General features: G+C 43.3%; 1 protein-coding gene across 1 annotated transcript in view; it reads right to left on the minus strand.

Moving 5' to 3' along the window:
- Positions 1-339: 339 nt before the first annotated feature.
- Positions 340-25,811, minus strand: part of SDC1 (syndecan 1) — a 60,867-nt gene continuing 35,395 nt past the window's right edge. The window contains exons 2-5 of the mRNA XM_075598430.1: positions 8,392-8,473; positions 6,418-7,775; positions 4,825-4,960; positions 340-2,117 (exon numbers count right to left, since the gene is read on the minus strand). Coding sequence (XP_075454545.1) covers positions 1,951-2,117; positions 4,825-4,960; positions 6,418-7,775; positions 8,392-8,473 — 1,743 coding nt within the window. The 3' untranslated portion in view covers positions 340-1,950. The remainder of the gene's footprint in view (positions 2,118-4,824; positions 4,961-6,417; positions 7,776-8,391; positions 8,474-25,811) is intronic.

The following is a 25,811-nucleotide window of genomic DNA, read 5'->3' on the forward strand; positions in this document are numbered from 1 at the left end:
TGTAGGGTTTCCAAAAGCAAAGTCTGGGGCCTGATACACGTGCAGACTATTATACGCAAACTGCCCAACAGACTAGTGTAAACCTCGGGAGTGAAGGGGTAAGAGTGTTATGGGCTATGGCACAACAAAAGAACAGGGTTAGGGACTGCATGGCATATCCACATTCAGACTAGCATAGCCATGCAACTTACAGATTACATTTTAAGATGGCATCATGCACACAAACCAACTTCAATGCTTGTGGTGAACTCAACATCTTCAATGTGCTTTGTTATACAATGTACCGTGCCATAGGGCTGGCAGAGTGTGTCCCTGGCTATACTGCAAGTTGCTGGACCCTGGCAGGAAAGTGTTAAACTGAACATTTTACTGTGAAACACTTTTTTTTTTTTTCAAATGTATTCTTACTATTTTACAAAACATATTTACATGTGTGTTACACTCACCAGGTACCAGTTATGCTGAAGGGGCTGTTTGTATTTATAATAATAATAATAACAAAAAAAGGATCCTCTTAGGCTGGCATTGCACATTTTTACAACTAAAACAAAAGGGTGTAAAACAGAAAGTGAGGACGTTTGCATTTGTTAATATTTCTGTTCCCAAATATTCCTAAAATGTAATCCGATGGAAAACAAAAAAAACACGAAGAAGTAGTGTTGAACTTCAGTTTCACCCATATATTTATACATTTAATTGTTCCTGTTAGACATACTGGACCTTGTTTCTGAAAGCAAATCCCTGTTTGGAAGGACGACTAAAAATGATTTTTTTTTTTTATATATAGTATCCTGACATAGTATCCGAAGGCGATGGCTCTATGAAACAATAGTGCAACGAGAAGACACGCAACAAGCCATAGTTACACGTGCACAAATCACTAGCGGTCCTTCCATCCTCAATATCTTACAATAGAGTGTACATACCCAGTTTATTCTCTTAGATCTTTTGGACGGATCTAAAATGGACTGCTTTAATAAAATACCGCGTTCAGCATCTTTGCTGGCAATTAGCTTCGCAAAAATAATAATAATAAAAAATGAAAAAAAAAGAAACCGAAAGAAAACTCTATAAACATGAACAGATCTAAAGAATTAAAGCCCTCTTCAAAATCTTTAAACGTTACATTTATGGACTATGTGATTAAAAGCAGAGTGGGGAGGGCGGAGGGAGAAAGGTGTAAACCAGTTCACTTTGAATACACTCCGTAACCACTTAGCCCTCTTGGTTTTAAGACATTGAATAAATAGGGGTGGCAGTCTACAGCTCAAGGTTACTGGAGAGAAAAAATAAAAAAAGGATTGTCTTCTTGTGCATCAATAAATCCTAGGATCAAAGGGAATTTACATGGAACCAAACTACTGAGGCACAGCTCAAAGATTTTTACATTTAGCAACACTGTAGCACATCTTTTTAGTGTTGGGTTTAATACGTACTGCTTTGTTCAATGATCCAGTAGATGTGTGTGCAAGTAACATTTTTGCAGCATAAGTGCTATAACTATGAAGTAGAAGCCAAAAGGCTATATGTACCATCATCTTGTCTTAACAAAAAAACTCTTATCTACCTATTATATACATTTATGGCAAGGGCATAGGAGGAATTACACTGTCTTCAGTAGAACAAGAATGCGAACAGATTTTTTTTGCCATTTTTAAGGATATAAACATGTACATTAACTTTCTTCTTGACAAATAAGCCAAAGCCACATCCTCAGACCATAGTCCAATCAGTCTTTAAACCATGTATGGAAAAACATTAGGAAAAACAAGGTCGCCTTCACATGGCTCATCGCCACTGGCTCGAGGGAGGCGGTGGGTGATCTTTGTTAGCCATGCCAGCTTGAAGTCCTTACAACAAAAAAAACCACAGCATGGATATTGTGGAGAGAACAAGAAAGTAAAGACCAAAATCGCAACGCTATCTAAGCTAAGATGTGACTGGCAATGCTTATGCATAGAACTCCCGCTGTTCGCGAGGCTTTTGATATCCGCCGTTTGATTGTTTTGGTTCCTCCAAGGAGTAGCTTCCCTCGTCTTTCATCTTCATTCTGTACAACATGTATGCAACCAGGGATACCGCAAATATCAAGCCAGCCACACCGCCTGCAATGACCCCTGCAAAGAGAATAATAATAATAATAATGTAATCAATCTTGGACAATCTCGACTGACCCCACTCATTAATATACTACAGCTGAGGGAATGGAAGCGGAGCGCAGAGCTTCCCTGACATGGGCATGCAGCGTAATCGGAAGACAAGATGCAAGGCTGTACTCAGCTAGGTACCGTGAGCTTTACTTGTAGGGAAAGGCTAAAGGCAACTCCACAAATTATTATTACTGTCACTCCAAAATGAACATGCTCCAATGTAAAAATGCAGTATATAAAGTAACCCTCTAAAAAGCTCATTTGACTTTGATAAAGCTTTCGAAAAACATTCAGCTCCTCAAAACCTTTCCAATCCGAGAAGTGCAGACTGCGTGCGAGAAAATGGGGGTGAATATAATGTATTTCCAGTGCTCAGTGTTCTTTGAATAAATGTGAATATCGCCATTAGATTTACAATGTAGTGAAGATTAATACTGTATCAGGGTTTCATACTTGTATTCCATGGATTGGAGCCAATTCTTTGGACCTGGAACAACGATGAAGACAAGTGGAATTTTTGAAGACAAGAATAAAATATAATAATGTAGAAGTCCCAGTGCTCAGTGGCGAAAAAACTTTTAGAAGTCGAACACAAGCCTATAACCATATCTCTTCACCTCAGGATGGTAATCAGGAAGTGTTTCATTCAGAGGAATACTATATATGGTGTACTAGTCCAAGAAAACCGATAAGCATATAGCCACGAGTCCGGTAGAGCATTCCCGCTGCAGCCCTCCTCTCACTAGGGTTGCGTGATGTCACATCTCTGTTTCTCTGAAACTGGATCACCCAACGCATCGAACTTCATGACTGACGAAATGCGTTGTCTCGCCGGACGTGAGCCAATCAGAAGTGATGTCGTACCACCTTAGTGAGGATAGAGCTGCAACAAGCGTGCACAGGGACCGCTCTACCAGACCGGAGGGGACACGTGGCTATATGCTTGATGGCTTTTGTGCCCTATTTCAGATATATAAGTGTATTGAAAAAGTATTTATCACAATATCAATTTCTTGAACTACTATACCATGGATTTCTCTTCCTCTGAGAATGAAACACTGCAGATTACCATCCTGAGGTGCAGAGATGATATGGTTATAAACTGGTGTTACACTTTTGTGCGTGCATCATGTTTTGACCGCTATTTGTCGACCTCTATGCACTGGGACTACGACACTAGATTACCTTTTTCTCTTATTTCCAAAAATTCTGCTTGTATTCCATGGACTGATACTCGCATTTATTCAATGTAGTGAATATCATTAATACTGTATCCCTATTAAATTTACAAATAACATTTGTCAACGATGACGAACTCCTACACTAAAAATCTCCCCCATCCTAACCCCCCATTTTTCACATGATGTCTGCACTCCTTGGATTCGTTTTGGAGAGCGGTCAGGGGAGGACTATAACGATGTGTGTGGCATAGGGTCATTTGTGGGACAGTATATACTGTACATATTTTTTCTTTAAAAAATTTTTTTTGGTTTTATTGATATTGGTTGCTTTATATCTAGGTAATGCACGAGCGCCATATACATTTGTTTTGCGTTGTATTATTTTGCTCCTGGCAACACCATTACCAATTACTGCAGGTCACATTTCAACACTGGATCACATCTCACAAAATCAACTCTCCCGCCTCACAAAACATTGACTCTTACTTTAACCTTGGTGATTCTCAAGCAGGGTTTAAAAATAATCAATACATTTCTAAACAGGTGAATGTGCCTACGATGTAGAGCAGGCGTGGCCACTCCAGTCCTCAAGGGCCACCAACAGGTCAGGTTTTCAGGATAACCCTGCTTCAGTACAGGTGGCTCAGTCATTCTGACAGCTACCTGGCCTGAAGCAGGGATATTTCCAATACCTCGCCTGTTGGTGACCATTGAGGACTGGAGGTGGCCACCTGCGGTGTAGAGGAATAGATACATTGCTTGGTTGCCCCAAAACATGGCCAGGGTGGAAGCTTGATCACCAGGACTGCTTGATGCTGGTTAGCCCCTACATGGTTCCCTGGCAGTGCAAGATTTAATACAGCAGTGCCACCAGGAAGCATAACTTTCCGAGAGTGGTTCCAAGAACAGCTGCTGCTGCCCAGTATCCTTAATGTTAGACTTTATTTCACATCCTCCAGCATGAGGTGCTTTAGATGTGCATTGCAGCTACAAGGGTTACAATTTATTCAATGTTATTGGAACTCAGGAGGGGGCTGATGCAAATTTAAGCAACAAATTCAGGATCCAGTAGAACGCGAGCCGATTCAAACATTTCTGCTGGCAGTAAAACCAGGTCAGCACGATTACTTTGGCGAGAGCCCTACACAGATTATTGTAACGAGGGAACTGGTAATTTTGAGAAGTTTTTTTGTTTTTTTTAAAGGTTCAACATATACCAAAAGCACGATACAAGTGTAGGGAACACAGCCATGTTTAAAAAAAAAAAAAAAAAAAAAAAAACACCAAAAAAATTAAAAATTCAAATCACAATTCAAATGGTGCTTCCTGAATTTAACCCTTTCACTGGCAGAAATGCCAATACATTGGACCCTCTGGCAGTGAATGGGTTAAGATAGTCCAACCTTGAATAGTTCTGTAGCAAATATCACAGAATTTATAGTATAAAGCAACTTAGAGGGGGGATGTTTTGGGATCTAACAATTTTGACCTACCTCCCAAGACCTCTTTCCTGTCCATTATTCCGCGGGATGCAGTCGGGACCTCTTCCAAGTTATCCACGTTTGTGTTTCTCATGATTGGAACTTCCACGATCGGAACTTCCCGCGTCGCTTCGAAAAAGAAAGAACGCTGAAAGAAGAAATTTACATTTCTACACATCGGCAACAAAATATGGAGGTGAGGTCTCATTGGAACAATTACTGCTCCCTTCTTTGAAATGCTATATAGATGTACAGTAAATTAAAAAAATATCACTTGTGAGCGCATTCCCATGTCACAGACAGGTCTGCAACCCTGCTTTTCACCGTTATCTCCTAGCATACAGTGCTTCCACTGCTGCAAGGGATTCTGGGAAATGACATGCAAATGCCAGTGTCACTTTTTGCTTCAAATTCATTTTGACATGGATCCCTATAAGCTTATGCCTGCTGCATTACACAGCTTTTTGTCTTTTTGGGTCTCATCAGTGCGAGGCGGATTATGCTGGCTTTCCAATTTGAAGCAGGGATAGGTTTCAACCACACATTATATCAAAGTTACGGTGGGTAAAAGATGTAAAGATTATTTATTCTAAAGAGAACAATGTGGTTGATTAATAAATTAACACGAAGAAACAAAAAGGATCAGGCCAAAAAAAAAGCCACTGGGTATGCCCCTAGGACAAGGGGATCAAGTAACAAAAACTGTAATAATGGGTGCTAAAAGCAAAAATCGTTGTCAGGGAACAGCACAGCAAAAAGAGGGAGCCAAGCACACCAAACAAAATGAGGAAGAAATTAAAGCCATACTTTGACTTTTTAGTCATTAAATAATCTTTTTGCATTCATTTCATCCTCAGTTTTGTGTGCTTGGCTCCCTCTGTTTGATTAATAAATTCAACATATTTTTAATTGTGGTTGCTTGTATGCTCAGAGCGAGTTTCATATAATGCTACGCTTCTCCTTACATTTCATGAATTCTAAAGACCTACAACTTTCACCACACGTACCAACTTAATTCACTTTTATACTGTAATCAATAAACATTCATTTTTCTTAGAATTGCAAAAAAAATAAATTGTCAGATTTCAACGAAAGTGCAACAGAAAAATTATTTTCTGTACAGGAGCGACTCATGATTGTCATCAACACATGTAATATCCCTGATATTTAAGTAGGAAGATTATGTAGTACAGGGGTGCGCAAACTTTTTTGCTGCGCACCCCCTGCCTGCTCTCCTCTGTTGCGTGCATGGGGGGCCCCCCATACCTTGCGCAGTGTGGCGTCATGCGACCCGCGGCGTTGTGCAACATCACGGTTGACATGGTAACATGTCCTGAAGCTGGGTGAATCTTGGCAAGTAGAGATTGCAGAGGTCTCGTGCGGTCCCCCGGCATTAAATTTAAATGCCTTGGGGGAAGAGTGCGGGACCTCTGTAACTGCCTGCGCCCCCCCCCCCCCCCCCCGCCAAAAAAAATCTCGCACCCCAGTTTGCGCACCGCTGACGTAGTACATCACAGGTTAATGTCTGTATTCTAAAATTCTAAATAAACATGCATTGGTATCAAGTTCAGAGTAATGGGCTTAAGTTATATTATTGGGTCTTACCGAATCTTTGCCTTCTCCAGATCCTTCGTCCTCAGGAGAGTCAACTTCATTTTCATCCGATACTGGAACTGCTGAGACGTTAAAAGGGAGTTCATCCATAGGAGAGCGAGTAGACATGTCTACTGAGTCTGCATCTTCTCCAGGAATGTGCTCATCTCCATTCAACATTGGGATAGCACTGGTAGTTGTGATGTCAGGGACGATCCTGCCCTTAGGTACCAAATTGGGAAATTGGTGCTGCATATCAGACACGGTAGTGTGACCTGTGCTGGATGTAGTAGTTGCATCTGTATGCGAATGGTGGTGGTGGTGGTGGTGGTGTTTATTCAAATCAGCAGGTGTCGTGCTAAGATCTTCATGGCGATCATGATCAATATGAATGTGGTGGGATGGACTTGTGGCTGACTGTTCATGGTGACCATGATGCACGTGAGAATCGGCAGTTTCAGATGGCTTTGTAGTTGGGTGTTCATGGTGATCATGATGTACGTGAGAATCGGCAGTTTCAGATGGCTTTGTAGTTGGGTGTTCATGTTGACCATGATGAACGTGGGCTTCACCAGCATGGGATGGACTTGGTGTTGTACCTTCATGGTGAGGTTCATGTACTCCTGAATCAATAGGAAGGGATGGATTAATTGTGGTTGTGTGATGATGGTGAGGAGGGTGGTGATGTTTATTCAAATCAGCAGGTGTCGTGCTAGGATCTTCATGGCCATCATGATCAGGTTCAATGTGTTGGGATGGACTTGTGATTATTTCATCCTGGTGACCAAAATGCACATTGGAGCCATCTGCACTGGATGGACTTGTGGCTGGCTGTTCATGGTGACCATGATGCACGTGAGAATCTGCAGTTTCAGACGGCTTTGAAGTTGGGTGTTCATGGTGACCATGATGCACATGGGATTCACCAGCATGGGATGGACTTGGTGTTGTACCTTCATGGTGAGGTTCATGTACACTGGAATCAATAGGAAGGGATGGATTAATTGTGGTTGTATTATGGTGATGGTGATGATGATGATGATGATGGTGGTGTTTTCTTGCAGCATCATGAACAGTAGTTTCCATTTTGGATGTGGTGAACCTTGCTGTAGACGTGCGGTGAGTTGTTGGCCTGTGTGTAGTTACATCTTGAGAAATTGGAACAATAGGCGCTTCAATTGGACCTTCCAGTGGCTTGGCTGTTTCAATGTCTCTGGTGGTATGCTCTACCGTGGTATGCCTTCTGTCATCTGCATCTGGCTGCTGTGCTGTAGGCTCTTGCACAACAATGGGCACCAACGGTGAAGTAGTCAGATATAAATCTATTTCTTTATTCTCCACAGTAAGCAAAGGATCCACTGGCAACAAAGCTTTAAAAAAAAAAAATCAAAAAAATCAAGGTTTGAGAAATATATTTTATATGCCATTAATTGGCGTGTGGGCAAGTAAGTACAATATTGCCCTCAAACGAGAGAAGACTGCAAATGTAGTGAATACCTGGCCATTAAAAAAAGTTTCCCAATTTGTAATCCTCTAAGATGCAAGCTTACCGAAGACCTCTGTTAATACCATGTCCAACATCTCTCCCTGTGCTAGTCATGCTAGTCCCCCTCAACATGGTACATAAATACATTTAAAAACAACTTAGGTCTCAGATTTTGACCTGATCAACAATGGCTCAAAGGCTCACTTCATCAATTTCAGGTGCTGCAATAGCTTTTAGGCTTTACAACACAGAGCAAAGTGGATGCTTTTTTTCCTACCATCATGATTATGATGAACTGAGAATATTGATAATCTATTTATAGATGGTTGTAAAATAAAATAGGTTTGTAAACAGACATGAGTGTGATAACATGGAGTTATCTAGTATTGCTAAATCTTTTTGTTCTTTTTATTTTAACCATAACTCAAATCACCACAAGTTGTTACACATCACGTATTCTATTTGTAATAGCTTGTGTAGACCACAAATTAAATACATACGATCAAAACCTGAGCCAGAGAAGAAGTCCTCATCATCTCCAGAGCCATCCTGATCTTGAGGGGGAATGGATTTGGTTTCATTCTTAAAAAAAATAAAAAATATATATATTATTAAACTACACATCTCCCCAAATATACACACACCATTTAAAAAAAAAACACACAAAAAAAAAAAACACACAAAAAACAAACCGGAACTATACATAAATATTAAATATTTTAAAATCAGTTAAGTACTTTAATACACTGCTAAACATAATTTATACACATTGAATCTGCAGGGAGCATAAAAACTCTAACTCGATTTCACGGATATATGGAGTTGTATCGATACATATATTTCTTGTAGAAAATCTATAACCATGTCCAGTCTTGGAAATAGTGGATTTTTGTTTCTCTCCCCACCCCCCCCCCCCCCACCCCACCCTCCAAAGGATTTATTGGTTTGTGCCTTATATCTGGAGACCAATTCCTTACAAGATGTAAAAACGATACTGGACATGCAAAGACCCTAATCTCATATACAACACTGGAGGTACAAAATGCCCTCAATATGCGATTACATAATACTAAGTTGCAAGTTGCGATGCCAAAGAGAGGCTTCTTGTCTATAAAGCTCATTCACAACTAAGTAATTGAGGGGGTTGGGGAATGTATTACAACATGTAAAACTCTTGACATTGGACGGTTACAGCGAGTCAAGACCTGCACAAAAAAAATCTGCTCTTTTCTTGCCATATCTAGTGTCACATACAGTACCCACCTGTACTGTCTACATCACCGAAGACCGGATTCAAAACCTATTGTGCTCCGAAATGTGAAACTATTGCAGATTGGACATGGGTAAATGTGTGTAATGCTATGGATTCATTTACTTACGGACATTAGGGAAATAAGAAAGCCATAGAAGACACCCAACGTAACGCAGAGATCAGAGAGCATAATAACAGCAGCTCTCCATGTGGTTTCATATAGAAGTAACAGCACGGCATTGAGTATTAACACATTCCTCTGAACTTCATTATTAACTCTGGAACGGTTATACATTTACCCAACTGGTAACTGGGTACAGAGTGCTCCTCAAGAGTGAGAGAGAGATATAAAAATGAATGTGTGTGTGTGTATATTTATACATGAATATATAGTACACACACACACGGTGTGCATGTTGCATATAAAAATCTATATTAAGAGAGCACATGCATATATATATTTATAGAGCAAGTGCACGTGTGATAGATATACATATATAAAACAGAATACAGAATTAATCTGCTCCACCTATTATATGGTGCAACTAGCTGAGAGACCCGGCGTTGCCCGGGATGTAAATGCGTAATAGGTAGTATTATTTATAAATGGTGGAACAATAGGTTGAGTATTTGTTGGAAAGGTTGGATAATAATGTTGAAAAGAAAGATGGAAGAAAATGTAATACGATGTTGTATAAAAATGGTTTATTGTAAACACACCACAGTACAATGTATATTTTGGTGACATAAGTGATGTGAAAATGTGAGGCGTGTGTCCTGCTAGGGTGTGAGCGTGTGTGAGGCGGCAGGTGGGTGTTCAGTACGGGTGGCGCATGGGTAGTGAGTGCTGGCTGTGGGTCGGGGTCCTGCTAGGGTGTGAGGCGGCGGGTGTGTGGCGAGTGCGGGTGACAGCTGGTCAGTGATATTGTTGTGTAGGGGCAGGATGCGGCAGGTGTGTGTCGAGTGTGTGGGGTGGGTGAGAGGCGGCGGGTGTGTGTCGAGTGTGGCGGGTGTCTGTTGAGTGCGTGCGGCGGCTGTGTGGCGCAGGGGTGTGAGCGGTGGGCGGGTGAAAGGCAGAAGTCACCCGTCCGGCAGCTCCCTCAGCCGTCCGGCCGCTCCCTCACCCGTCCGGCAGCTCCCTCACCCGTCCGGCAGCTCCCACGTGGAGGGGGGGGGGGGGGGGTTAAAGCGCGGGAAACAGGGAGAGGCGGAGGGAGAGGCGGAGCCTCCGGGACCGGTGGGGAAGAGAGCGGGAGATGTGCTGCTAACACTGTGAGCCCCGCTAATGTATGTAACACCGTGTGTGTGGGGGGGTTGTGTGTGTTTAGTGATGTGTGTGTGTGTGTGTGTGTGTGTTTAGTGATGTGTGTGTGTGTGTATAGTGATGTGTGTGTGTGTGTATAGTGATGTGTGTGTGTGTGTGTGTGTGTGTGTGTGTGTATAGTGATGTGTGTGTGTGTGTGTATAGTGGTGTGTGTGTGTGTGTGTGTATAGTGGTGTGTGTGTGTATAGTGGTGTGTGTGTGTGTGTGTGTGTGTGTGTGTGTGTGTGTGTGTATAGTGGTGTGTGTGTGTGTGTATAGTGGTGTGTGTGTGTGTGTGTGTGTGTGTGTGTGTGTGTGTGTGTGTGTGTGTGTGCGCGCGCCCTTCACTCCGCCTCAGGCCAATGAGAGGTGTGCGGGGGCGGGCGGCCCAAGGGAGCAATGTCATTGGCCTGGCCCAAGGTCCAATGAGATTGCCGCTAGGGACACGGGGAGGGGCACAGGGAGACACATACAGACCCGGACACATAGGACACTTTCAGAAATATATAGTAGATAGGGAATAAGAGACTGTCCCTGATCTGCCTGATAACACCACAGAAGATGTGAGATTGAAGAAAAACAGATCAAAATCTTTCTGTACCACCCCCACCCCCAAATTCCCAAAACCTTTTTGATGTTACAAAGAAAGAAACGGTGTAGACTCCACATTGTGCTCCTCCCTTTCAGCTATCAGCTCCAGACAACCTGGCCAGGAATTACAACTCTGCCCTATCCTCGCGAACTACATGCCCAGCTTTCTCAATCCCTTTTAACCCTAGACCCTGGCTATACTGCCACATGCGCATGCTCCATTCATGCACTTGCTCCCCTGAACACCTCTGGAGAAAATGTCATCCCTTCGCAGACTTCATTCACTACATGTATCCTCACATAACTCCGCCTGTCTTCAACTCTTTTCCTCTGTCACAGAGGACATATCGCTTCTGGTCTCTTCTCCCTCTACCACTTGCCGTCTTGACTCCATTCCCTCCCATCTCCTCAAACCTCTTGCTCCTACTCCAATCCCTACATTTACACATTTTCAACTCCTCCTACTCTGGTACCGTTTGTCTCCAAGCAAGCAACGGTGTGACCCTACCCATCTAATTATTGTCCAGTCTTCCTCTGCCTTTTGCCTTTAAACTCTGTTCTTTCACTTTCTCCATTTTCTCGCCACCTAGTCTCTCTACAATCTGGCTTCTACACTGTTCACTCCACTGAAACAGCCCTCACCAAAATAACGAATGACTTCCGAGCTGCAAAAGACCAAAAGGTCATTACACTTTTCTCATATTACCTGACCTTTCTGCAGCCTTTGATACTGCAGACCACCCTCCTCCATTCTTCATAGTCTTCTATGCCAATTATAAAAATGTATCTTTCAACCCTGATCTTACACTTTCTTGTACAGACCAAAATCTCAGAATATCTTTTTGCTATATCAACCTGGATGGCCCTTGGCAGAGTCAAACTTAACATGTTCAAGACGGAGCTCCTCATACATCTTCCCCATCCTGGCCCTACTGCCTCCTTCTACATTACTGTTGGCAGTAGCATCATATGCCTAGAATCACAAGCACGCCGCATAGGGATCACATTGGTCTCCATCACATTCACAATGTAGCTAAAACCTGTCGTTTTTCCCTCTGTAGAGTTGCAAAGATATGCCATTTCCTCTGTCCCTCTACTGCCAAAACGCTACTGCAGGCCGTCATTCTCTCCCATCTCAACTATTGTAACCTAATGTTCAGCCTTCCTGCCGCTCACCTGTCTCCCCTTTAATCTATCCTAAACGCTGCTGCTAGAATCACTTTACTCGCCTAAATCTGTCTCAGCGTCTCTCCCATTGAAATCCCTCTCCTGGCTTCCAATTAAACTCTGTATCACTTACAAAATTCTCCTCCTCACTTAAAGCTGTACACTCTTCTGCCCCTCTTAACAGCTCAGTCTTCAATGTTTCGCTATACTCCTGCCCGGCTCTTGCGTTCTACTCAATGATGACCCTTTTGTATCTAAAGCCCTCTCCCGCCTAAAACCGCTCACTGCCCCACACCTCTGGAATATATATTTCTCTCTCCCTCTCAGATGCACAGACCTTAGTCCCTTGCCAACGTGCTTTCCATAACCCCCTCCTACTGTCTCTGCAAGTTTTCCCTAATTACTACTTAAATTGTATGCTTTGAGGCAGCGACTCCTTTTCCTATTCTTACCGACATGCCTGAAGCGCTTACTCCCATTATGCGCTATATTATTGTCATGTGTAGCGCTGCTGTGAAGCGCTATGTAGCCTACCTGGATGGCGCTATATAAAAGATATACATAGAAAATGGGACCTTTTCAGAGGTTGCCACATGGACTAGCACTTTTGCATTAATGCATCTACAGTGCCTGTAGCACTACAGTTATAACTGTATCTAGCAAATATCTGTAAACCACTAGGCAAATAAACCAATTGAGCATAGCCTGAGCAATGTCAACACTTACACGCTACAGGAAGAAAAGAAGAGCCTCAGGGAGTCTAGAGGGCAAGGGAATAGTTGGAGCAAAGAAGACATTAAATGATCCTTCTTCCCTTCTGGCTCCAGACTAGATTGCAAGGTAGCCCGACCTCGGGAATAATGCACTGCTCAACACATCTTTTTAAAGGCCTTGTTTTGTATCCACGGTGCTTTGCCTATTGATCTGTTTTTCTTTCCGCAAGAATGAAATAAATACAAGTCTCTGCAAATATGTCATTTCCACCTTGAAGTGTGAAGTTTAGAGGACATCACAGCTGTAATAAGGACATGTAAAAAGGTCAAGAGCCACCCACACAATCAGTAAAATAAAAATGATGGGTACAGGGCAAGTTCCCAGCACACTGGGATTTAACCACACAGCTACTGTATAGATCTTTCCATTGCCAAACAACCTAAACCCAAAAAATCTTGCTTTGCTTTTTTTTATCCTTCTACTTCATAAAATCCTGCGGCAGATTTCTGTTGGACAAACATTTTTGTGGGTCCCTTTAATTGAGGAGGATTTCAAAACTATTTAAAATCCTCAATTCTAAACACTGCTAGTGGGAAACAGAGTTTCCCAACCTTTTTTGAGCATATGCACCCCTGAAGGATTATTAAAACCTCAGGACACCCCTGCTCTCCAGACTGCTTATCCACCTCCTCGCAACACACCCACCGCACTCCACATTCATCCTCAAAATCATACCCGCCCGACAAAAAGGAGTCACCCTCGCCTCCCCCACAGGGCCCTCACTATTCCCCCACACCCCAAAAGCGTAATCTGCTCAGCAGGCGCGTCCTGCACGGTTTAGGCTAAGGCCCCGCTCCCTCAGTCAGCGTGCCCGCACTGCAGACAGGCGGCGCGCTGACAGGCACAGACCGCGATATGCAGTCCGTAGGGAGCCGGGAGGGGGGCGGGAGTGAGGGGGGCGTGGTTTGAGCGGAGGGACCCGCTACTCCCCCCCACCCCCCTCCCTCCACGGGCTCAGTCTCCCGGGCTGCAGGAGGGAGCTGCTGCAGGCTGCTGGAAGGAAAGCAGCTCCCGCTCCCTCCCCCTTCCCCCACAAATGCCCTCCTCACACATGCTGACACACACACGCCACCCCCTACCTTGTGTAGGAAGCTGTCTGATAGCTACCGCTGCTGATAGGCTCATCAGCGCACCACGTGACGCGTCACCGCTCGGGATCACAATTTTCTTGCATCCCCTGGCGGCTGACGCGTCACAGCGTGTAGTGAGCCGTGCTGCGAGGGGGGACTGGGACCGGCTCAGAAGGATTCCCCTGCTGGTGGGGAACGCTCACGCGGCCGCCCGCGCCGCCGGGCGCAGCGGGTCCCAGCCCTTAGATACAGAGACGTTCCTCTTTCCTCGGCTCAGAGAGGAGAGACAGATCGCAACCTCTACATGTCGAGGTAGTGCGGGACGTGTCTGCTGAGCAACCAACAGAGGTTCTTCCCCTGGCACAGAGTTCAAATCACCCTGGTTGAGAAACACTACTAGACTTCTAGCCTTTGGCACCCTCCAAACCCTTTAGAAAAGTATGCTGAGAAAGAACTTAATAAAACTGGTGCATACATTGTTCCATTAACAGCTGCTGCAAAATTAACTAATTAAGCGTTGCAAATTTCAATCCAAAAAGGTGAACTGCAAAAATCAAAAGTAACATAACATCACTTAATACACAGTGCCTACTACTTGTATTATAGGTTAGTGCAGTGATTCCCAACAAGGGTTCCGTGGAACCCTGGGGCTCCTTGAAGCATTCTCAGGGGTTCCTCCTATGGACCACAGACCCCCCCCCCCCCCTCCTCTGGGGGTGTTTTTTTTTTTTTTGGTATGTATTTTGTAGGGTGGATTGAGTGAGAGTGTGGTAATTGACGGGAGGTAGGGGCGAGTGAGAGAAGAGAGGGGGACAGGAGTGAGTGAGGAAAAGAGGGAGTACGAGTGAGACGCAAGGGATAAATACATGCGAGGTGGGAGGGGAGAGAGTTAGTGAGATGGATGAGAAAAATACATGGGTAGAGGGTAGGAAATAGGGGGTGGGTCGTGAGGTATGAAAGGTTGTGACTGACCCCTGTCGAACCAAATATGTGTCAGCGAGATAGGGGTTCCCAGAGATTTTTCGAAATACTTCAAGGGTTCCTCCAAACAAAAAAGGTTGGAAATCACTGGGTTAGTGGCATGTACCCAACCAAGCAAATACAGCCCAGTTTCAAAGTCACATTTATGGCGGGTTAACTAATCATTTGTCAAATTACAATTAAACCCCTTTTCTGCCAGAGGGGTTAAAAGACTGCCCCCCCAAAAACACGTTCCATCCATAATTCAAATCAAGAGATATCGATATATTTAATGAAGCGCTTGATCAGGATCTACCCATTGTCAATTCCCAGAGCTGGAGAGTAGTTCTTAAACGAATTGGATTAAGATATTCTTCAGTACTGGGAAGCGGTTCCACAGCATAACAGAATGCGCAGTTGAATAGGTCGTAAGGCGTCTTATGACATTGCCCACTTGGTAAATACAGGCCGTCTCAATACAAGGACACCTGTAGGAGCAGCTTCCTCATTTCCCCTCTATTCCACAGCGCAACAAATTCAAGTGGACAATGGAGTACCAAAACATTTAGATTGGTTAAGAACATGATGCTACTTTTAGCGCAAAGAAGTTTTACATGGTACAAGCAACACCATTAGTACCGCTGTATAAAGCAGCACGTTCATTTCAGGAGGCCTCCCTTTCCCAAACATAGATCAGCGATTCCCAACAGGTGGTGCATTGACCCCTAGGGGTTCGTGAGGCGTCTCCAAGGGGTTTGCCAAACAATTATGCAATTGCAGATCTCCTGCAGTACAGAGGGTTCCTATGCATGTGGATAGGAATGTGCGCTAAATAAGGTCCAAAACTGCACCTCAGCGTGGGTGAAACCACCAGGGGACCTTCAAAATCGCGTCCCACAGTGCATTGCATCAGACGCTGCAAGGCATTGTGGGTCATGTTTTAGGAAGGTATGGTGGGGATTAAATCGCTATACTGTACCACCCAACCTGCCTGCACACACCAAGTTACAGTTTGGGACCTGACCAAGAGTGCAGCCCCTACATGAGCTCAGGACACTATTCTGCCCAGGGTCAGTCTTGTTAGCAATACTTTGGCGAGTAGGCAACGGGATTAATTAGGGGTTACAATGATTATATATATATAAAAAAAACAGTAATTCGTGTGAGAGGACTGGCACCGAAATTATAGATTTTTTTTAATATAGATTTTTCTCAGGTTTCAGAAATGCACACGAGGATCGCCCAAGGTTTCACATTGACCTTTTTAGCAGTGATTAGATTTAGGAGAACGACAGAATCCCCTGGAGTCCGATACCACAAAGCGTAGGTGGTAGGGATTATGGAGACAACATTCTGCTGGTGTCAAGGACCATATCACCTACACACAGGATTTTATTTGCATCCACTCTACCCCAGGTTTTGCAGCATCAGTACCGCCCCCTTTGTTTAAACCATGACGGTTGGAGCAATTAAATACAATCCTAATATAACCGGTACTAAAATCTTCCAAATCAGAATATACTTTTTCCATAACTCATTTAAAACCTTCACATTTTTAGCTATTCCTTTAGTTACAAAGTTAGCAGTTTGCAATACTGTACAGCAGAGGAGTTCATATACTGTACAACGGTGCTCGGTTTTGCACCTGCGTAATACAAGACCTTACAGTAAGAATCGGACCCCTGGTTGTATCCGTGGCTTGGAAACAAAACCATACCTTATTCACCCCATTAACGTGCAACACAATAACACTGTAAATATTGGATGCGTTAAAGACATAATGCACGCGTGATCGTGGTTTTCAATGGCGCTCACTGTACAACTTGCAGTTGTAACGCGGTACTATTAACGGGAGTGGTGTTTGCCACATCAGTATGATACAGTAAGAAGGGCCATAGTATACATCTCAGGTGAGCAGAAATGAGTAAGGATGAGAGGTCCTATGATGTCCTACCAGACACTGTATAATACGTGTTCCTTCATTGAGCAACTGTCGCTTCTCAGGATTAATTGCACTATTGGCAGCCTAATTTCATAACAGATAGTGGGATCCCGATCCAATTCTTGCTTTACCCTAACCAGAATGCACTTGTGCAATGGACATTTGTTGGTGAACCAGGACTGAACATGAATAACCCAACAATACTGTGATTAGCACCACTTTTTCCCTCAATACAAAGACAGATCACTTGCTATTTTTAAGGCTACGTCTAGTCAGGAAATGCCTAGGAACACAAGCCTTCTTTTCCACCATATTCACATGACAAAACACGGAAGCATTTCATGCTGCAGTCCTATTACTTTGTGTGTTCAAACAGCAGCCATGTCATGTAGTTGAAAGCCTAAAACCAATATTTTTGGAGATGGCATAGAAAGGTCAGGAAACAAACATCAGAAGGTATTTAAAAAGGACATCAAAAATGGCCATATACAAGTCAGGTGAGAGTACTACACCTAGAGCCTTCATGACATAAGTGTGACCAGCAATGCACTGTACTAAAAATACATGTTTTGCCCCTCTGGCAGTGAATATTCCAAGTGGTCTGCCATTTAAAATGAAAGGCCATCATTGTGACTTATTTTAACATGGTTTAATACAGTATCTACCAATGCAATTTCTGAATTTTTAAGGAGTTTTATTTATGATCTCACAAAAACGGTTGGATATCCAAATGGTTTGGTTTGAGGGACTCCGTGGTTTGTTCTATACCGCCTACTCAACTGAATGAGCGTGAATGAGCGACAATTTTAACCGAACTTGAACCAACAGACCTCTGGGACTCCAGAGAATTAAGATATAAAGTCAGTATGAATCCAATGAAGCCTTCACTCCTCACGCCCCCATTTGGTCAACTTTTCTTTCAGTTACAGAGAATGTGGGTGTACATTTAAGCGAACAATGGCCGCTTTGAAAAACGATCTAAAATGTAAAAAACACTGAACTTTCAGTGCGGTTCCTAAAAAACAAGTGCCTACCTGAGCTGCCTGAACACTTGCCAAAGGTGCAGCAGTAAAGTGCATCCAGCTACACAGCAACTCAGAACCAAAAAGCAAACGTCACCGCCAAGCCTACAACTGAGGTCCGTGTGCAGAGGGGGAAGCCATCTCCCTCAGAAACAAAACAAACATACAGAGCTGCAAACAATACTAACTCCACATATTAAATGTACCTATTGAAAATATAACGTGTAGCATGCAGAACCTGGCCAGTTCTGCAGTGTGTACGCTTTGTAGTTCATCCCTCCTGGCCGAGGAATTAGCAGCAGATTACTTTTATGCTACAGTAAAACAAGGGGGGGTAAAAGCCTCATATACAATTTTTTTTTTTAAAGTTAATTAAACCTAGGGGCCTCCTCACCTCCAACACATTTCTTGTTCTTGGGTCTGCCAAGACATTGTGTGGACGGTAATATTTTTGTCCCATAAACACAGGCCAAACAAATACTCTCACTCCAAGACGAAGCCCTATTCCTAAGGGTGAAACGCGTTGAGGGGGAGAATGCGGTGCTAGCCCTTGTGTGTTCTATGAATAAAGTTTTTTGAAGATCCCAGCAGCCTCTCTGAGTCAGACATGCGCAGTTGCGCCGGAATCCTCCATTGTTTCCAGTAACTCTTCTGACGGTGGCACGCAGGAGCAGCCGAGGTGAGCAGGCCCCAGACCGGAGATGCAGGTGAGGTAAGTTACCAACAGCCCCCTGCACCGGTCAATTCTGTGGCCAAGCGGAGCTCCCTCATGCGCTGCCCCAGTGTCTGACACAATTTCAGACTGCCACTCTGCACACTGAAGCGCAGGACAGATTCACACATTCTTCAAACAAATACTTGCTGAGCAAAGACCGAGAGTCTTACGACAAACAAGGAACTAAGTAGACATCATAAAAAAAATTAAAGTTGCAAGAGCTCTGGAAATTATTGGAAAACTGAGGGACAGAGGGCACAGGGATGGATGGAAGTGGCAAGAAAAAACGTTGCCATACTTTATTGGAATTAATGGCACGCCTGGGCCATACTCCGAACGTTCAGACCCTTCGCTCCTCTAGAAGGGAGGCAACTACAGCTTACAAAATGACAAGCGAATGGTGGCAAACACAAGAAAAAGCAAGCTTATGTTTTTTTTTTTCCTTTTCTTTTGTTCTCTGTTGGATCTCAGGGCTCCTAGGAGACCGATCACGTTAACCCAACCTCCGCACACCCCAGTGAAATATTTAAACTTGAAATGTCTAAAATCATGCTCGCAGAGGATAACATGGCCGTCACCAAACAGAAAAACCGCACTCTATTGGTCACCTCAGCAAGGCTGACGCCAGCTGCCGTATTCTTGTCTGGGAGTCTTCAAAGTGAAATTCAAGAAACGGGGTTCTGGAATTCGGGGTGGCAAGTTCCTCTGGGGGCTCCTAATTAAATCAAGGCAAGTAGAAAAGTGGCCAGGCAGATTGCCGCTTAAAAAGAAATTCTTGGTACTGGCACAAAGAAAGCCTAAAGATTGGGGACAAAAACATGTGCAAGGCTTTTTCTGTGCTTTATTTATTTTATACCACAGCTGAAATTGTTCTCCTTTATCCCAAGCTTTGGAGTGGGAGGGACAGGGGTGTCATGTATTATTCCATTGAGAAAGTCAGCAAGGCCATTAAATCACACTAGTCATAACAATAACCACTGTTAAGTCAAGGTTAGAGTCATTTCCTTGACACACACACGTAGCTGTACGTATGGCTTCTGAATCTGTTTTTAAAATCGCTCATCTTCAAATTGGAAAGCGATGCATAGTGGCCATAGAAAATGTTACATGGTCGAATGCTAGATCTATTGCAACTAGAACGTAAGTGAGACATATATATATATATATATAATTTATGTCATAGGACAAGCTTTTGAGAGTTCTCCTCTCTTCTTCAGGTCAAGCAATACTGATATACAAAGGATTCAATGGCTAAAGCAGTGTAGAGAGAGGGGAAAAAAAAATAAAATATATATATATATATATATATATATATATATATATATATATATATATATATATATATATATATATCACACACGGGAAATCTCTATTTTCTTTTGGTGAGAGTCACTCTGATCAATATAGTGCGGTCATTTGGTTTTGCCCCAATTTTATAGCTGTAGCAGCATCAGATTTAAGAATGCCATAACTAGTATGTTTTTCACACGTTACTACATCTGTATTTAACTGTTCTCCTGATGCCTGCCGGAACCAGACAAGAGCTGCGGGTACCCAGAGTTAAAAAAATAAATAAATTGTAGTAAACTGTATTTAATACATTTTTCAGATTTGTTTTTTTACAGCAGAGGGATAAAGAAAAGGGAATGGCTACTGGGTACATCAAGTTTTCAATAGGCACCATTATTAGATAGAAAAAATTAAAAAAAAAGTTAATGACGAAAGATAGATGCACTTTGCAAACGCAAATACATAATACTCAACATTAATAGGCCTATACCCAACGGTTTGATAAATTAATCTATGTGAATTCACTCAGGAAGGTGAAAGAAAGGTTATAACGAAGAATAACTTGAGTTTTCCCAATAGGACAACCCTGTATCTCACAGAATTTAGTGCAAGATCCATTAAAAACACTAGCAAGCCTTCATCACCACATCATGACCTCCCCTTCTGCGAAAGATTACTCTTTGTGGAGGAGGCGCGACCGGTTTCCAGCGACCTGCGATTAAGCATCTTGTTGCTGTTCGGAATTTTGGAGAATCCCTAAAACCTTTTGGTTTACGAGCACAACGTATGGGTCCCATGGAGTCCCATTGAGGACCCATGGGGTTTGTCGAGCAGGGAGTTTCAAGGGCAAGACCGGGAGACACACAGCGACAGACACGCTAGGGGTTAACATGTAGTCCCAGAATGGGAAAGGGGTTAAGAGGAGTCCCAGGGTACCAATAAGAATTTTGGTACACCTTGCCTGTCAAGTTAGAGAAGATCAGTATGCTTGTTGCAGCTGCTGCATGCAGCCTCTCACGGAGCTGGCAGGTGCTTCCCTTCTCCCAAACTCTTCCTGCCGCAGTGATAGAAACGCGGCCGGAAGAGAGGGTGGAGGGGAGCGTGTCAGACAGATCCATAAGAGACACCACCTCCCCCTCTCCCCTTATTTCCTACCTGTGTTGCCAGCACACATAGCACAGCTTTAGGCTCTGAGGATTTTATTTCCATGCCTGGGTATTATACTCCAAAATGTTGCAAGCATTTATAACTCTGTAAATGTATCCAACGTTACATTACTTTACTCGTCTCGCTTCTACTTTTTTTCTGATCCATTCCTTTTGGAAACTAGTCGTAAAGCCCTGCAGTTTAGCATGTTTTAAATCACTATATTTGGAGATGATCGTTGGGTACAAAGGTCAACAGCCAAAAACTTTTTTTGGGTCTCATATTCTAAGGCCGCGATTATACTGCATCGGGAGGCGACAGGGAGGTGTGGCGGAGGTGCAGCTGTGATGTCACGTGAGAGGTTCACCCTCTCTAGCTGAACCGCTCACGTGACGCAGTCGTCGCGCTACAAAAACAATTTCATTTGTCTCACCAGTCTGGCGCTCCATAGCTCTTGGTAGCGCACGCACCATGTGCGCCTTCATTGGCCACCATTAGTTTGTTCCGGTGTCGCGCGCCCTGCGAGTATAATCGCGACCCAGGAGACGCTTTGCACAGCTACAAGTGCATTTCTAGCGAGCACCACAGCAGTGGAGCACAAACTTTTGCTGCTATGCCTCCTTGCCGTTCCTCCGCTGGTGCCCGCGCCCCCTCCCTTTCCTTGATGCGGCGTCACATGACGCTGCAGGGTCATGTGACGTCACGTGACATGCAGCGTCATGTCACATTGCCCCGCGTTGCCATGGACACGAGTGACGCCGGCAGAGTCAAGGCAAATATAGCGTTGCAGAGGCCTCACGCAACCCCCCGGCATTTCATTTTAATGCCTCGGGGAAGAGCGTGGGGCCTCTTCTATCGCCCGCGCACCCCCCCCCCCCCCAGAAAGATCTCCTTCCCTCCCTGGGGGGCGCGCCCCCCACTTTGCACACCGCTGTACTACAGCATAATAAATGTCAGGAGGATCCCAAACAAATTGCAACTTGTATGCTTAAATGTAAAGAGTCTCCTATATGGGCTGGGAAATACAAATGGGGCAAAGCAGGGCATTTGGGTAGGTCAGGGGTGGTAGTCGCTACAAATGCAAGGCATTTATTTTTACAATTGTGCACGGTACCTGCAAAGGTGAAAAGAACAGGCTAAGACAAGTGGAGTTTAGTTGTTTATGACACACATTTCACTGCTTGAAACATACTGCTGAATGCATCACACAAAAGAGGAATTAACTTATTGATTTACCTTGTTTAGATAGTTCAGGACTCAAACCTGTGGGTAACCGTAAAACTGAAAAATATAATCTATACCACAAGAGTTGCGCTAGTTTGTGTCTTGTGCTGACCAAACCTTGCTAAGCCACTTTGATTTGCTCGAACAAGAAGTGGAAAGTTTACTTTGACTTGGCAACTCAACGCTGCTCTAATTTACTTTGTTTTTCCACTGAGAAATTTTTAACTAAAACAACAAAAAAAAAAGACCTACCCTTGAGGATCAGCCTCAATCAGCAGCAGACCACTGGCAAAAAGCCATTGAACTTGGATTTTAATCTTCACTCTCGTACAGAATTATTTCCTGAAAGAGGTATATAATGGAATAATGGACGATATCAAAAAGTTGATCAGAGCAAAAAGGGAAGTCATGCTCGTTTTTAGCCCAATATCTAATTTAACTAGTTCCGGCTGCTAATAAGGGTTAAAGTTAGAACCACAAAGCGTTCACAAGTCAAAATAAGCTTAATATACACACATTGTTTTTGAAGGCAATTATCTTCCCCCAGTATTCAACAGATTAAAAGATCTAGTCAGGAGTCGTGACGACAGATTCTAAAATCAATCTCATTGTTTTCTTCTACTGCTGTAATGGCTGTATCACAGGTCTATTTGATCACCGTTGGACTAACCAGCTAAAAGCACACATTTTACTTAACCTCACAGTGCCCGACACGAGTGCCATTGACCTCTGCGTCATGTGATCACTCTTGGAGAGAGTGCACAACGCACCTGTTGCCTGGACGACGGAAACTGGGCTTACACTTTCGTTTCACACAGTCAGTCTGATCAGCCACTAAAAAAAACCCAAAAAAAACAAGTGCCCTTTATGTACCTCGCAGGTCATAAAGGGGACTCTGAAGGTTAAAGGTTGAACCACCACCAACTGTATATATCACAATCCGTTTCCTTAGTGAAGCTCTCCTGTGTGGGAGAGAATCCAAAATGATTCCAGTCTGTGGGGAGCGTCACGAAAGATCCCGGTCATGCTAACGCGGCAGAAGCAAGATCACAGGCTGTTGTAATCCTCACGGCTAAAGCCATCAACCATGAATATTAGTTCAGTTGTAAAAGTCATTTGTAGAGCGGTGTAAAACAAAATGCTAGTCTCCCGCCGTCATTTCACATGAACTACTTCAGTTTCACAGGAGTCTGCAACTCCCTCTCTGGCACTTAAGGTTTTGGACAGGGCAGTTCCGACAGAACAGGCTCAAAAAAAATAAATTAAAAAAAAAAAAAAAAAAAAAGTAGTTTAATTTTGGTGGGGAATCTTCAAAATAACCATAGTTCGTCATGTCTAAATCCTGCCTTACAATTCATCCCTGACCAGCGCAGCTCTTCCCACGAGTGCGACAGCATACAAAAAGTCCAACAGAACCAGTACATATGAACGCTCCGTCATATTGGTTAATACGCCATTAACATTCCGCTTTCAGCACCTTGAGGCATTAAACATAACTGAACCACTTGCATGCAAGGGTTTAAGATCCGTCTCTTGAATTTAACGGATTGTGAAACCCTCTGGCATTCACAAGGTTAACTTCCAAAACATCTATTAAAATGGCAGACAGGTGGCTATTAACTCAATGCTTTCCTGTCCCAGATTTAAAAAAACAAAAAAAAAACCACACAGGACCGTTTGGTAGATTTAACATTTACACAATCAAAATCGAATGGCTCACATATATTTCTACCTCTGCTTTGCAATATACAGCAGTGACGAGGTTAATTCTGCACAAGGTCACACCATCAAATGATTTCCATGGGTGCATAATTTATAAAGGGGCAACGTTAAAAATAATTACAAGTGGGAGTGTAATACGTGCACACCCCTAGGCCTGTTGTATGCGGAACGATATTGCTGCGAATATTGGTTAACTGGACTACATAAGCCAGGTGTGGCCAACTCCAGCCCTCAAAAGGTCACCAACAGTTCAGGTTTTCCGGTGGCTCCGTCAGAATGACAGCCACCTGTGTTGAAACTGGGATATCCTGAAAACCTAACCTGTTCATGCCCCTTGATGACTAGAGTTGGCCACCCCTGACACACCATTTAACCTAGTAAAGATTGCAAAGGCCCAATGTGTTGCAGGCCCCTCTGACAGCAAAAGGGGGTATTAAGATAGTTTATTTGCATCCTTTTCCAAGAGCAGTCCAATGTTATTGCTCAAACCTACAGTATACTGCACGTTCCAGTTTAGTTTGAAGAGTGGTTTAAGTTGGGTTTGAAGGGCTAAATAGCTCTGGCATGCAACCAGTTGGTTCCACTTCAAAAAGCGTTCTAAATCACAATAGAATCTGGGGAAAAAAATACTTTAGTACAAAGTCCTAAATAATGGTAGATTTGTTGTGAATCGCGATACATTTCACTTTACAATGTACAGTACAGACTTCATAAAACCCCTCGGGTCTCCTTTTCATGTGTACACTTGAAAAGCAAAACGAGCAAGGTTTCAAATGCTCAGTGCACCAATTTTATGCTTTACCTCTTACATTTGCACACAGCGTCACTCGATTTCTAGAGGTTAAAGTGGAAGCAACTTTGGTTCACAGACCAGGCTGTATGAATTGGTCACGAAGAGATTACAACCTCATTTTCGGTACCAGAGCTCCATACTACTAAATTAAAGGGCCGCAGTGACGTAGACTCTTGCCAACAAATCCGCACCAGACGTCAGGAACTTCCTAACATTCGCAGCAGATGCACGGAGGGGGAGCAATTGTAATTTCACATATGTCCAAGCACACACTTCGGCAGCCAATAAACATGCCAAACCCGTCGCTCCCAAAAGGGAGCCTGGCAATGAAGGAGTTACTAATAAAAATGAAATAAATTAACCACACACACTTTGAATAAGTCAGCAGGTTAATGTTTGATAATTGATGGGAAACAAAATCATGTCGGAGAATGGGTTTCAATTAGATCATTGTTATTACTACAGCAACTGCTTTGCCAATGACGAGTAGGAGACTTGGACAACAAGAATGCCGGGTCCCCTGTTCCACTCTTGGATGCATAGAGCTGGAAGGTCCAATGTCCCAAAGCACTGGGATGCAGGTTATTCAGAACAAAAACTTACTTTTAAAAGATGTGCTATGGAGGATTAAACTAAAAGGTAGGGGTGTGTTTAAGGCGTTAGGGTATTGATGCCGCCCTTAAAATACATTCCTCAATGAAAGGCATAGAATTATATTTAAATCATTGTGGAGATCCACAAAATCTAACTTTGATCTAATCTACAGGGGAGAAATAGGAGTCAATGTTTTTTCATGGTAGCACCACCTTGGATATGGTCATTTCCTTTATACATACCTCTCTACATGTTGATGGATCAAAGAACGGCATATATCAAGGAAAGAGATCAGGCAGAAACGAGAGCAGTAAAAAGCAACATAAAAACTTTAAGCCACAATTTTTTGGAAACT

The sequence above is a fragment of the Ascaphus truei genome, chromosome 4 (genome assembly GCF_040206685.1).
Source record: "Ascaphus truei isolate aAscTru1 chromosome 4, aAscTru1.hap1, whole genome shotgun sequence".
In the NCBI taxonomy this organism is placed as follows: Eukaryota; Metazoa; Chordata; class Amphibia; order Anura; family Ascaphidae; genus Ascaphus; species Ascaphus truei.